This window comes from Centroberyx gerrardi, chromosome 21, assembly GCF_048128805.1.
Source record: "Centroberyx gerrardi isolate f3 chromosome 21, fCenGer3.hap1.cur.20231027, whole genome shotgun sequence".
Lineage (NCBI taxonomy): Eukaryota > Metazoa > Chordata > Actinopteri > Beryciformes > Berycidae > Centroberyx > Centroberyx gerrardi.
In genome coordinates this window covers 840423-852922 of record NC_136017.1, presented here as the reverse complement: position 1 = coordinate 852922, position 12500 = coordinate 840423, and the positions used below count along the sequence as shown (strand labels likewise).

The 12500-nt window shown below is 43.0% G+C and overlaps 2 protein-coding genes across 2 annotated transcripts in view; both read left to right on the top strand.

Moving 5' to 3' along the window:
* f7i (coagulation factor VIIi) overlaps positions 1–1336 on the top strand; it is a 7580-nt gene extending 6244 nt beyond the window's left edge. Inside the window, exon 8 of the mRNA XM_078291227.1 lies at positions 717–1336. Coding sequence (XP_078147353.1) covers positions 717–1336 — 620 coding nt within the window. The remainder of the gene's footprint in view (positions 1–716) is intronic.
* A 4212-nt stretch (positions 1337–5548) lies between these two features.
* f10 (coagulation factor X) overlaps positions 5549–12500 on the top strand; it is a 9478-nt gene continuing 2526 nt past the window's right edge. The window contains exons 1-7 of the mRNA XM_071894242.1: positions 5549–5612; positions 7361–7521; positions 8266–8290; positions 8380–8493; positions 9791–9922; positions 11817–12100; positions 12429–12500. The exon at positions 12429–12500 is cut by the window's right edge and continues 46 nt beyond it. Coding sequence (XP_071750343.1) covers positions 5549–5612; positions 7361–7521; positions 8266–8290; positions 8380–8493; positions 9791–9922; positions 11817–12100; positions 12429–12500 — 852 coding nt within the window. The remainder of the gene's footprint in view (positions 5613–7360; positions 7522–8265; positions 8291–8379; positions 8494–9790; positions 9923–11816; positions 12101–12428) is intronic.

Here is a 12500-nt window from a genome sequence, read left to right as displayed (position 1 = left end):
CATGTACCATTGTCTTGTAAGGTTTCTGTAAAGTTGTTTTAAACTTATTGTAAAGTTGTCTAAGTTTTCTTGTAAAGTATTTCATAGTTGAAAAGCTGCTTTTCAAAATGATATTTTACCATTACCATATGAGGTTGTAAAGTTGTTTTGAAGTTTCTCGTAAAGCTGCGTTGTAAAGTTGTTTAGAAACGTTTGAAAGTTGTCTTGAAAACGTCTTTAACGGTTTTATAGCTGCCTTGTACAGTTGTAAGATTGTCTTGTAAAGTTGTGAGATTGTCTTGTAAAGTTGTAAGATTGTCTTGTAAAGTTGTAAGATTGTCTTGTAAAGTTGTGAGATTGTCTTGTAAAGTTGTGAGATTGTCTTGTAAAGTTGTAAGATTGTCTTGTAAAGTTGTAAGATTGCCTTGTAAAGTTGTAAGATTGACTTGTAAAGTTGTAAGATTGTCTTGTAAAGTTGTGAGATTGTCTTGTAAAGTTGTAAGATTGTCTTGTAAAGTTGTGAGATTGTCTTGTAAAGTTGTGAGATTGTCTTGTAAAGTTGTGAGATTGCCTTGTAAAGTTGTAAGATTGTCTTGTAAAGTTGTAAGATTGCCTTGTAAAGTTGTAAGATTGTCTTGTAAAGTTGTGAGATTGTCTTGTAAAGTTGTGAGATTGTCTTGTAAAGTTGTCTTTTGTAAAACTTGTCTGATCTGCTTCCTGCTTCTTTGTGTTACCAGGGGAACACAACCTGGATGTGGAGGAGGGGACAGAGCAGAGGATCCCTGTCTCCATGGCGATGGCCCACGAGGGCTACGCCCCGGCGACGGGCGACAGCGACGTCGCCCTGCTGCGTCTGAGCCGGCCGGTCGCCCTCGGGCGCCGGGCCGTCCCCGTCTGCCTGCCGCAGAAAGACTTCGCCGAGCGCGAACTGACGCCCGCCCTGTACCACACCGTGTCCGGCTGGGGCAAGAGAACCGCCGGGGGGAACGCCAAGGACCCCGACGCCCCGGCCGGCGCCCCGCCCTCGCCCGTCCTGCGCCGCATGTCCGTCCCCATCCTGCAGAACGCCCGGTGCTCCCAGACATCCCGCTTCAACTTCACCGACAACATGCTGTGCGCCGGGTACCTGGAGGGCCGGCAAGAGAGTTGCCGCGGAGACGACGGCAGCCCGCTGGTCACTCTGTACGGCTCCACCCACTTCCTGACGGGCGTGGCCGGCTGGGGGCGGGGCTGTCCTCACCCGGGGTATTACGGGGTGTACGCTAACATGGCCAACTTCGTGGACTGGGTGGAGGCCGCCATGAAAGCCCCGCCCACCGTGACTCCAGCTGAGGAGCCACAACAGAAGCTCGTCTGATTAAAGTCTTTCTTTTTCAGATGTTAATTCTTTATTTTTACCCAAAAGAAACAAACTAGAACAGAGAATCGAGTGGTAAAAGTTTTAATTTCATCGTTGATCATGTTTTTTTATGATAAAGAAAAATAACTTTTAATTAATTACCACCTTTAATGGTAAAATTGTGTTTTAATGTGCCGTTTTCCTTCTTGGGTCTCAAATTAAACTTTTGATTTATTCTTTCACCAAGTGCATCATGGAGTTTGTTTTCTTGGTGAAATGTTTCCGGGTCATGTATGTAAAAACAAAAGGCTGCAGGTTTCTTTTTTTTTTTTTTGGATTGATTTCTGCTCACAGTTCAAAAAGTATTGGCTGTGATGAAGAGTTACTATTTGAGAAGCGAACATTTAATACTCCATTCAAAGTGAAAAATCAGGCTATAGCAGGATTTAAGTGTTTAAATGGTTTCAGGTTGTGTTTTCCCCCCCAAAACCTGGTTTATATGATAGTCCAGTTATTTTACTCACAGAAGGTTGTGACGAAATGAGATCCAACCCTCAACCGACTCCTTATCAGAAATGTTTTAAAGCTGAGTGAACAGTACTTTCTGTAGTATTTAACAGTATTTTCTCTAGTATTTACCATCTGGAAGCTGAGCTGAACAGTATTTTCTAGTAGGAAGCTCGTCTTTCCCATGTGACCTGAATGCAGCATGAAGTGAAACAGGTGAAACCGATCAGAGATCAGTTCCTGGACTGAAATCTGATTGGCTGACAGCCGTTGACGGTGAAAGGTTCAGCCGTGGAGACGAGCTTGTTGAGTGTCCAATCATCAGCTGAGTTTCCTGACAACTGACATACAAACAACAAATACAGTAACAATTTATTTATGCTTTTTTCCCCTTATATAAGAACCTTTCCTCATATAACTTACATCAGTTTGACACTTATGATGTTGTGGCGGACTCTATGGACATTATTCACCATAATCTGTGGTCTGGGTATGTTTAACACACACAGTTATATTGTGTGCTTCTCAGGGTTAAGGAGACATGGTCCCGTTAAGAAACTCTGGTTTCCTGAGTGATGTCAGCTTGACGTAGCGTTGTTGTGTTTTGGGCAGCGCGATGTAAATTGTCCGGCTCTGTGGGTAAAAAATAAATGACACACGAGTTGATGTAGTCAACGAGAGAAGTTGTCCGTCTCCACATTCCTGCCACTTCTACAATGTATTATAAATTCACATTATTTTACCCCACAATCAAATTAGTGGAGAGACTCTGGATCAATATCTCAGACTCCAGAGCATTTTCAAAAATACACTGATTGGTCTAAAGGGGGCGCTACAATGTTTAATTATCTAAATGTCACACACAATATCTGAGCCGACGCTGATCGGATCAAAACTTCGGGGAGTGATGCGTCTCATCACTCCAATCTGACATTTTTAACATTGCACTGATTGGCCAAAGGAGGACCCTAACCCCTAACCCCCTAACCCCCTAACCCTAACCCCTAACCCCTAACCCCCTAACCCTTAACCCCTAACCCTAACCCTTAACCCCTAACCCTAACCCTTAACCCCTAACCCCTAACCCTTAACCCCTAACCCCTAACCCTTAACCCTAACCCCTAACCCTAACCCTTAACCCCTAACCCTAACCCTTAACCCCTAACCCCTAACCCCTAACCCTTAACCCCTAACCCCTAACCCCTAACCCCTAATCCTCGGATCTCCAAAATGTCTTTTGCTTTTTTTTAGTTTGACAAACGTGTTTATTTGAGTTTATCTAGTTGTTGTTTTTATAAACACAAAGGTCGAGGAGCATGTGATCCTTCAGGTTCAGTTAAAACATGGAAATCACCCGACGGCGACAATATACCGCTGAATAAAGTACTGCGTAGTATTAATGGGGAGTAATGCGGCTCAGTAACCACGGCAACGCAGCGCACTTTGTTTTGATGCCCAGCCAGTGCAAAGTTCATAAGAGAGAAACTACTCAATAAACTACTGAAACAGATATTACTGATTATTATTGAGTGTCGCTGGGCTTCAGATCCATTTCACCAGCAGCTTATCAGCAGATAAATAAACAATAAATAATAATGCTTTATTTAAAGAGCACTTTTTAAAGCAAAAGTTACAAAGTGCTTCACACAAACAGAAGATGATAAAAACAATGTGAAGATAAAACATAAAACCAGTCACACCAAGTTTATCGGATAAAACAAGTTTACATTAAAATAAATAAATAAAATACAAATACAGGAGAGTAGATTATTAAAAGACCTTCTGATAAAATATGTTTCAGAAGTGTTTGAGGGGAACGCAGAGAGTCTGTGAGTCTGCAGAGTAAATATTGGCTCAGTGTGGACTTGTGGCCGCCGCTCGGCCCCCTGGGAAGGCGGAGGTGATTGGTCCTCATGCTGAACACATGAGACAGACGTGCAGAGGATCTGACCCCGTCCCGGGCAGGTTGTGTAAGGGTGAGTGTGTGTGTGTGTGTGTGTGTGTGTACATGCCTGAAAATCCTTTCTTAATTTACTGTAAAATCCTCCCTTCAGCTCCTCCTCTCCTGTCTCACTCTCTGTCCTCCCTCATACCTTTCTCTCTTTCCCTGTCTCTCTCTCTCTCTCTCTCTTTTTCTCTCTCTCTCTGCCTCTCTCTCTCTCTCTAATACCTCCTCTCTCTCTTCCTGTCTTTCTCTCTCTTTGGCTCTCTTATCATCTGTCTGTCTCTCTCTTTCCTCCTTAATGCCTCTCCTCTCCTCCTCTCCTCTCCTCTCCTCTCCTGTCAATTCAATTCAATTCAGTTCAATTAAATGAGTCTTTATTGTCATGATGAGAAAAACAATTAAGCCTGTTAATTACAACAAATGTCAATATCATCAGAAAACTCACAAGCTCACTTTCTGTCTCTCTCTCTGTCTCTTCCCATTGAATTTCTTCCCATTGAAGACTCCAAACACTAAATGTGATGAAGTAAATGTGATGAAGGTTTGTGTTTGCAATCAGAGTAAAACCTTTTCACATTCTGAAAATATTATGTACGCGTTGATTTATATATAAACTCAAAGTTTACACAGTTGATATTGCTCTTTTGAACATATGTAAAGTGCAAAGATATTAAAATTTCTAACATTATCATTAATTGTTTGCTTGCTAAGTTTTTCGCTATCTAGCTAACTTCCTATCTTCTCCCATTAATCCAATAAGATCCACTATGTGAAGACGGCCTAACGTGACAAAATGAGTAGTTTGTTAGACATTAAAGTTCCATATTCTCCACTCAGAGTTTTATTTTGTGTCTTTCTGTCCATTCAAAGCTGTGTGTGTGGTGTCATGAACCAAAAACACTCTCAATCCATTTCTCCACGTTCATTTTCCAGCATCTCTCTGAGCCTTACCAAGAACAAGCCGTTTCTGTCTCCGTGTCTTTAAGGCTCATTAATATTAACGACCCTCCGTTCCGATCGGCTAACCGTTTCGAGAGCGAAACGTGAGACGCCGCGGCCCGGCGGCTACAGGTAGGGAAAACTCTCCGGTAATAAACGATGACGACCGCTCGACCGCTTTGAAAAAAACACTTTGTTAGTCTATTATTTCTTACAGAAATGATAATGAGCGAACCTTTGTGACGCCACAAAGTTACGGAAGTCCAAACGGCTCGTTTAGAGGCTCGCTTTTCTAATATGGATTGTGTGGATTTAGTTTTGATACTTTCACCATGTTTAGATACACATCCAACTCCTTTATCACCACAGAGGAGAGGGAGTCCTGCTTTATGTGATGTGGAGCTTTAACATCAGAGGGGAAAGTCGACCAGAGACGGAAATGACGTCAAGTTCGACTTCCTGTTCACGAGTTATAATCTGATTAGGATCTTATTCTGATTATTAATGGACTACAAAACTCCATGTAAACCAAGCTGCTTTCTCTCTCTCTCTCTCTCTTCCTCTCCCTCTTTAACTCTCTCTCATTCTGTCTCTTTCTTGCTTTTTCTCTCTTTCTTACACACACACACACACACACACAAAACTACCTCTCCCTCTCTCTTTCTCTCTCCCACACACACAATCTATCTCTCTCTCTCTATCTCTCCATGGAGGTCACTGCCCTCTCTACCACCCCTCCTCTCTCTCTCTCTCCCTCTCTCCCTCTCTCTCTCTCTCTCCAGGTCCAGACTCCATTACTTCCATACAGCACAGTGAGGTTTCTACCCGACTGTCCGGCCATGTTTTGGTTTTGCCGAGTGTCTCTGTGCCTGCTGCTGCTCCACCAGGCCGCCGGCGCCGACGGTACGTTCACTAACGCCGTCCAGCAGTTTGCCGGACGGGAGGAAGAGGAGGGTGATGGGAAAAAACACGGTGGTAAAACAGAGAGGCAGCGCCATGTTGAGTGTTAGAGGTTTGAGTGTGTGTGTGTGTGTGTGTGTGTGTGTGTGTGTGTGTGTGTGAGAGAGAGAGATATACAGGTAGAGAGAGAGAGAGAAAGGGAGAGGTAGCTGTGGTGTGTGTGTGTGTGTGTGTGTGTGTGTTGATAGGTGGATGGCAGATGATTGACAGGTGACTGTGTGTTTTGTGTGTTTTGTATGTTGTGTGTGTGTATGTGATGTCAACCTGACAGCACTACTGATGATGAAGATACTAGACATGATGATGATGACTTAAATATCTGCAGATGATGATGATGATGATGATGAAGGTTATATAATTGAAGATTTCGGTGTCAGGATGAAAATATCCCAGATGAGTTTTGTTGTCTTTAGTTTGATTTTTTGGTTCTGTTTCTTTTTAAGTGAAATGTTTTCAGAAGTCCCTTGTTTTTTTATCTTCGCTGTATAGAATTTTATATAACCTACTTGCTGTTTTCTAGTTTTTGAGTTTTAGAGTTGCTGCCTAAGGAAGCAAATGGTGTTCTTATAGCCGTGGATTTGGGTGAAAGCTCTGTTTTAATCCTTCTAGATCTTAGTTTAGCCTTTGACGCTGTAGACCACAACGTCTTAACAGATCACTTGACTTCCTGGTTTGGCATTAAGGACGCTGCTGTAAATTAGTTCTGCCCTTAAAGACAATAAAATATAAAAATACTTTTTTTTTTTACCTTGTTAGCTCATTTTCCATGTCATAATATAGACCTATTTAAAAATATATTCTAAAAAAAAATTAAAAATTGTTATTTTGATGATCCCTCCCTGCGTTAAGCCCCGCCCCAACATCCTGTTTCAACAGGAAATACAACACATTAGGGAAGCAAGATGCTCTCAAATGCCATTTCATTGTGACTTTGAGAACCTTGTCTGTTAAATTTGGGATCTCGTCCTCAGCAGACGTTACCTGTGGAGTTCCTCAAGGATCCGTTTTAGGTCCCGTCCTTTTCTCCCTCTGCTCTTAAAGAATGCCTCGCTGCTATAAAGTGTTGGACATCTTAGAAATGTTTTCAGTTCATTGAAGATAAAAAAAGAAATAATTCTTTCAGAAAACCATTCATTTGATTCAGAGGTTACTTGGCACTCTATCAGCGAACATAAAGTCAGCTGCCAAAAACTTAGGAGTCATCTATGATGCTGACCTGTTTTGTACACTTAAGAATCATTTCCAGATTTAAGCTTTTTTTATTGTTAAGCAATCTAGAGAAGCATTTGTTTAGCGTACCAAAAATGTCCAGTTTGGAAAGCAACGTTATCTTCTATTCAGACTTACCAAGCTTATTTTGAGATATTTTTAGTCTAACCATCTCTCTGCACTAATAGGGTTAGGGTCCATAGATTTGACTTTTTTTCAGGATAATGTAACTTGTGACACTTTGTACAAGTGAAACTGGCTTAGAACATATTTATGTTTTTACTTTTTTTTATTTTTTTACTTATTGTTTTGTTGATGTTTCCTTAAAAGAAGTCATATTGAGATGAATCAAGTGATTATTTTAAACCAGTAAAATTATTTGCCAGTGTAGAGAGATACTTTGATTAAAAACATGAAATAAGCTTGATCTCCTTGGTTTTAGCTAGCAGCTAACGATATCTGTCCTCCTCGTCTCTCGTCAGTCTTCCTGGACAGCGAGGCGGCCAGCCAGGTCCTGACCCGGCAGAGGAGAGCCAACAGCCCGTTTGAGGAGTTCAGGAAGGGCAATTATGAGAGGGAGTGTGTGGAGGAGCGCTGCGACAAGGAGGAGATGCGCGAGATCTATGAAAACGATGAGAAAACTGTATTCACCTCCTACATCTGAACACCTACACACTACTTTGCATTGCAAGAAACCTCCTTCATACAAGTCATTTAGTCTAGTATTGAGTCTTAAAACAAATGAAATCTTTTTGCTAGTTCCATGCTTGCTAGCTATGAGCATCTTGGCTAACAAGCTGTCTAGATTACTAGAAAGCCAAGACAGCCAACAATGGTGACGGCTACAGCTAACGCTAACCAAGTTGAGCACTTATGTGTCTTTTAGATAGGATGTGATTTGATCTGAAATTTTGAGAAGCGACCTAAAAATATAACAGTGAATAATAAAATTACATGACCAATAATAGCTCACCAAACCCTAATACTAACTTAACAACTAAAGTTACTGCAAACATACACTTAGCAAGGCCTACGATGCTAACGTTGCATCCTCAACAAAGGATTAAGCCCACTTACAATGAAGAAAATGCAAAATCTAAATCCAAAAATCGAATGTAAAGTGACACAAAGTACCTTTAGTAAGACGTTTGAATTGGGGAGAAATGTGAAATGGTTGCTATTGGCTGAACCATGACAAAACATGTGACCTTCATCACAGGTAGCCAAGATCAGCCAATAACAGATTGCAATTGTAGTAGCATGTTTTAACCAGTAGATCTCAGTCCAACCTGAAAAGTAGTTTCCCTTTAACCTTCCATCACTCTGCACTGAGAGATATTGATCAGGTTTTGAATTGATTACTTCTCTCTCTTTCCCTTATTTTCAGGATGAGGAATGGAACAAATATGTTGGTAAGGCCTTTGTATTGTGGTAATGAATCTAATCTAGTCTAATTTAATCTACCTATAGTTACAATTCTGCTTTCTGCGCTTCCTTCCAGATGGGAACGCGTGTGATTCGAACCCCTGCGCTCATGGCGGAGATTGTAAAGACGGGATCGGCCGCTACATCTGCTACTGCAAGCCCGTGTACCAGGGCTACAACTGTGAGATCGGTACGGACGCAACACTCTGATTGGCTGAGTCGCTTTGGAAATTTACGTTCAGGTTCAGGTTTGAGTTTGTCAAAATGTCCTCGATCAAGCCACTGACCTCTGACCTCTGACCCCTCTGGTAAAGGTGGGCATGTGTTTGGCTGCTGCAAAACGTTTCACACCGTTGGGAGCAAACAGATCGTTCAACCTGGTAAACGATTTGCACCGTAGCAAAATGGTACAAACTTGGAATGGTTTGTGTGAGATCCATTTTTTATTGGTAAAACGAGACGTTAGACTTTTCAGAAGTCAATTGTCATGAGGAAAGAAAAGTAGCTCAGTCAGATCTCCATTGAAGTAAAACAGAGATGATAAGAACAAAGCAGCCTCAACCTACGCTGTTTACTGTCTGCTAACAAGGTCATGATGATGACTGGAACGTGCTAAATAAGGTACACAGTGTGGAATCTGCCCCCGTTTGTTTTGGACCAGTTTGTTTTGGACCAGTTTGTTCTGGACCAGTTTGTTCTGGACCAGTTTGTTCTGGACCAGTTTGTTTTGGACCAGTTTGTTCTGGACCAGTTTGTTTTGGACCAGTTTGTTTTGGACCAGTTTGTTCTGGACCAGTTTGTTTTGGACCAGTTTGTTTTGGACCAGTTTGTTTTGGACCAGTTTGTTATGACTTGACGGATAAAAAGAGCTGAGTGTCCTGCAGGCAGAAGATAGGAACTTTCTCATCCCTACAGTTTCCTCAGGTAGAGTTACTGTCCAAGCTGTTTCCTGGTTGGATTCGTCTCACCTGGACCAGAATTGAGACGTTTGGCTCTGATCTCGACAAAGTCAGAAAGAACTTTGTCTGTAGCGGAAAGTGCCGACAACAGTCTGAGGGAAGAGTTTTACCTGAAGTGATTTTACTGACTGTGTTACAGGAGGGAAAATAAGCTTTTGACTGTATTTTTACTTAGAAGAAAATCACAAATGAAAACCCCACAATGACATTTTCACTTGTGAATCGTGTCTTTTCATGTGAAATTCAGTTTTTACATGTGAAACTAATATGCTGAATATAAAAGTTCATGTTCAAATGTTCACATCTGAAATAAAAACTTGTGATGTCAGAATAGAATGTATGTAGTGGCGTATGACACTATAAAACATTCTAATCAAATTAAATCAATAGAATGTGAAAAAAATAAAGTTCACACGTACATCCGATAAACCCGAACGCACTTGAATGCACAATAACCTAGTTAATAAGGGTTCAGGTTTCCCAGTCGTCCCTGGCGTTGTATTGACGGTGTTTCCTGTGTTTTTCTAGCGATCCCTGAACTGTGTGAGAACAAGAACGGCGGCTGTGAACATTTCTGCAAGGTTTCCGACGGAAACGTCCGCTGCTCCTGCGCTGGCGGATATTTCCTGGGATCAGATGACAAATCCTGCCGCTCCAACGGTGAGAGACACAGAGGAAGAGATTCCACACGGTCTTGTTTCTCCGCTGCATTCGTGTGCCATGTTGTACCTGTTTGGCCTAAAAGTGGCGCTACAATGTTTGTTTAATTGTCCATCTGTCACGTACAATATCTCTCGTTGCTGATCAGATTTTCATGAAATTTGAGGGAATGATGCGTTTCTTTACTCCATTCTGGCTTTTTTTAAATTGCACTGATTGGCCTAAAGGGGGCACTTGTTTCTTAGTCAGTCAGTCAGTCAGTCAGTCAGTCAGACAGTCAGACAGTCAGTCAGTCAGACAGACAGTCAGTCAGTCAGTCAGACAGTCAGTCAGTCAGTCAGTCAGTCAGACAGTCAGTCAGTCAGTCAGACAGTCAGTCAGTCAGTCAGTCAGTCAGTCAGACAGACAGTCAGACAGTCAGTCAGTCAGTCAGACAGTCAGTCAGACAGTCAGACAGTCAGTCAGTCAGTCAGTCAGACAGACAGTCAGACAGTCAGTCAGACAGTCAGACAGTCAGTCAGTCAGTCAGTCAGACAGTCAGTCAGACAGTCAGTCAGTCAGTCAGTCAGTCAGTCAGTCAGACAGACAGTCAGACAGACAGTCAGACAGTCAGTCAGTCAGTCAGTCAGACAGTCAGTCAGTCAGTCAGTCAGTCAGTCAGACAGACAGTCAGACAGTCAGTCAGACAGTCAGACAGTCAGTCAGTCAGTCAGTCAGACAGTCAGTCAGTCAGTCAGACAGTCAGACAGTCAGTCAGTCAGTCAGACAGACAGTCAGACAGTCAGTCAGACAGTCAGACAGTCAGACAGACAGTCAGACAGTCAGTCAGACAGTCAGACAGTCAGTCAGTCAGTCAGTCAGACAGTCAGTCAGTCAGACAGTCAGTCAGACAGTCAGACAGTCAGTCAGTCAGTCAGACAGACAGTCAGACAGTCAGTCAGTCAGTCAGTCAGACAGTCAGTCAGACAGTCAGTCAGTCAGTCAGACAGACAGTCAGACAGTCAGTCAGACAGTCAGACAGTCAGTCAGACAGTCAGACAGTCAGTCAGTCAGTCAGACAGTCAGTCAGTCAGTCAGACAGACAGTCAGACAGTCAGTCAGACAGTCAGACAGTCAGTCAGACAGTCAGACAGTCAGTCAGTCAGTCAGACAGTCAGTCAGTCAGTCAGTCAGTCAGACAGACAGTCAGACAGTCAGTCAGACAGTCAGACAGTCAGTCAGACAGTCAGTCAGTCAGTCAGACAGTCAGTCAGTCAGTCAGTCAGTCAGACAGACAGTCAGACAGTCAGACAGACAGTCAGACAGTCAGTCAGACAGTCAGACAGTCAGACAGTCAGTCAGTCAGTCAGGTAACACTTAGTGAGATGATGCACTTCGTCAGATGGCCTCTAGAGGGCGTTTTTGACTGTGAGCTGCAGTGTTTCCATACAGAGGCACAAAAGCTTAGTGTTTAGAAATAGATAAAAATCGATCTCTAATGCTCCTGATGTGACATCACATCCTGTCTGTAATGTGGAGATGTACAGACAGCAGACCAGCAGGCTGGACTCAGTCCACAGAGTCTCCTGCTGTGAAAACAAAAGTGAAACTTAACATTCCACAGTCAGTAACGGGGATTTGCAGACGGTAACTCGTCAGAGTAACTCGTACAGACTTTAACGGTAGGTGACGTCATCTTGTGGTGTTTAAGTGACATTAGTGGAATTAGGTAATTTAACGGTGAACAGACTTGAACACGCGCCGTGGGTCTGTACAAGATCTGTGCTCGTTCTGTTTCCCAAATCAAACAAAACAGCTAGCAGGTTCAGTATGGGTCCGACACGCTTCCTGCACGTTGCATGCAGTTTTTGTGTGTACAAACCCTGACCTCTAAACTTCACTTGAACTTTTGCAGAGACCTACAAATGCGGCGCCATCGTCACCACAAACACCCGCACTATTTTCAGGTATGAACGTCCGAACACGACGAAGCTCGACGGCAACGACACCGAGCGGACGAGCGCGCTGGACTATCTCCATCTCTCAGACTTCTTTGTTCCCCATGGCAACATCACCGGGGATCTGGAGGACGACTACCTGGCGGACGGCGTGGTGGAGGAACTCGTCGTCCCCGACAGAGCCGGTATGACGCGTATCGTCAACGGAGAGCAGTGTCCGCCGGGAGAATGTCCCTGGCAGGTATTATTACTGAAGCCCTTCATCACAGTTACAGTGTCAAAGGTCTTCACAAGGCCAACCTCAGACTCTCAATGAGAACAAGACAAAAACTCCCATGAAAACCTCATTAGGAAAAAAAATGGAGGAAACTTTGGGCAGACTTGGAAAAACTTGTCTTCAGTCCAATTAATCAATTCATAAATCAAGCCAATAGAGACTTTGAAGTACTCCATAATGAGCTTTACTTTGATTGTAGCAGTTATTAGCTGCCAGAGCACGTAGAAAGCGCTGCCACAGTAAATGTTGGTTTTTCTGTATTTATTCTGTAATCCACCCCTCCTCCTCCCAGGCTCTCCTCCTGAACGAGGAGCACCGAGGTTTCTGCGGAGGAACGATCCTCAACGAATACTTCATCCTGACC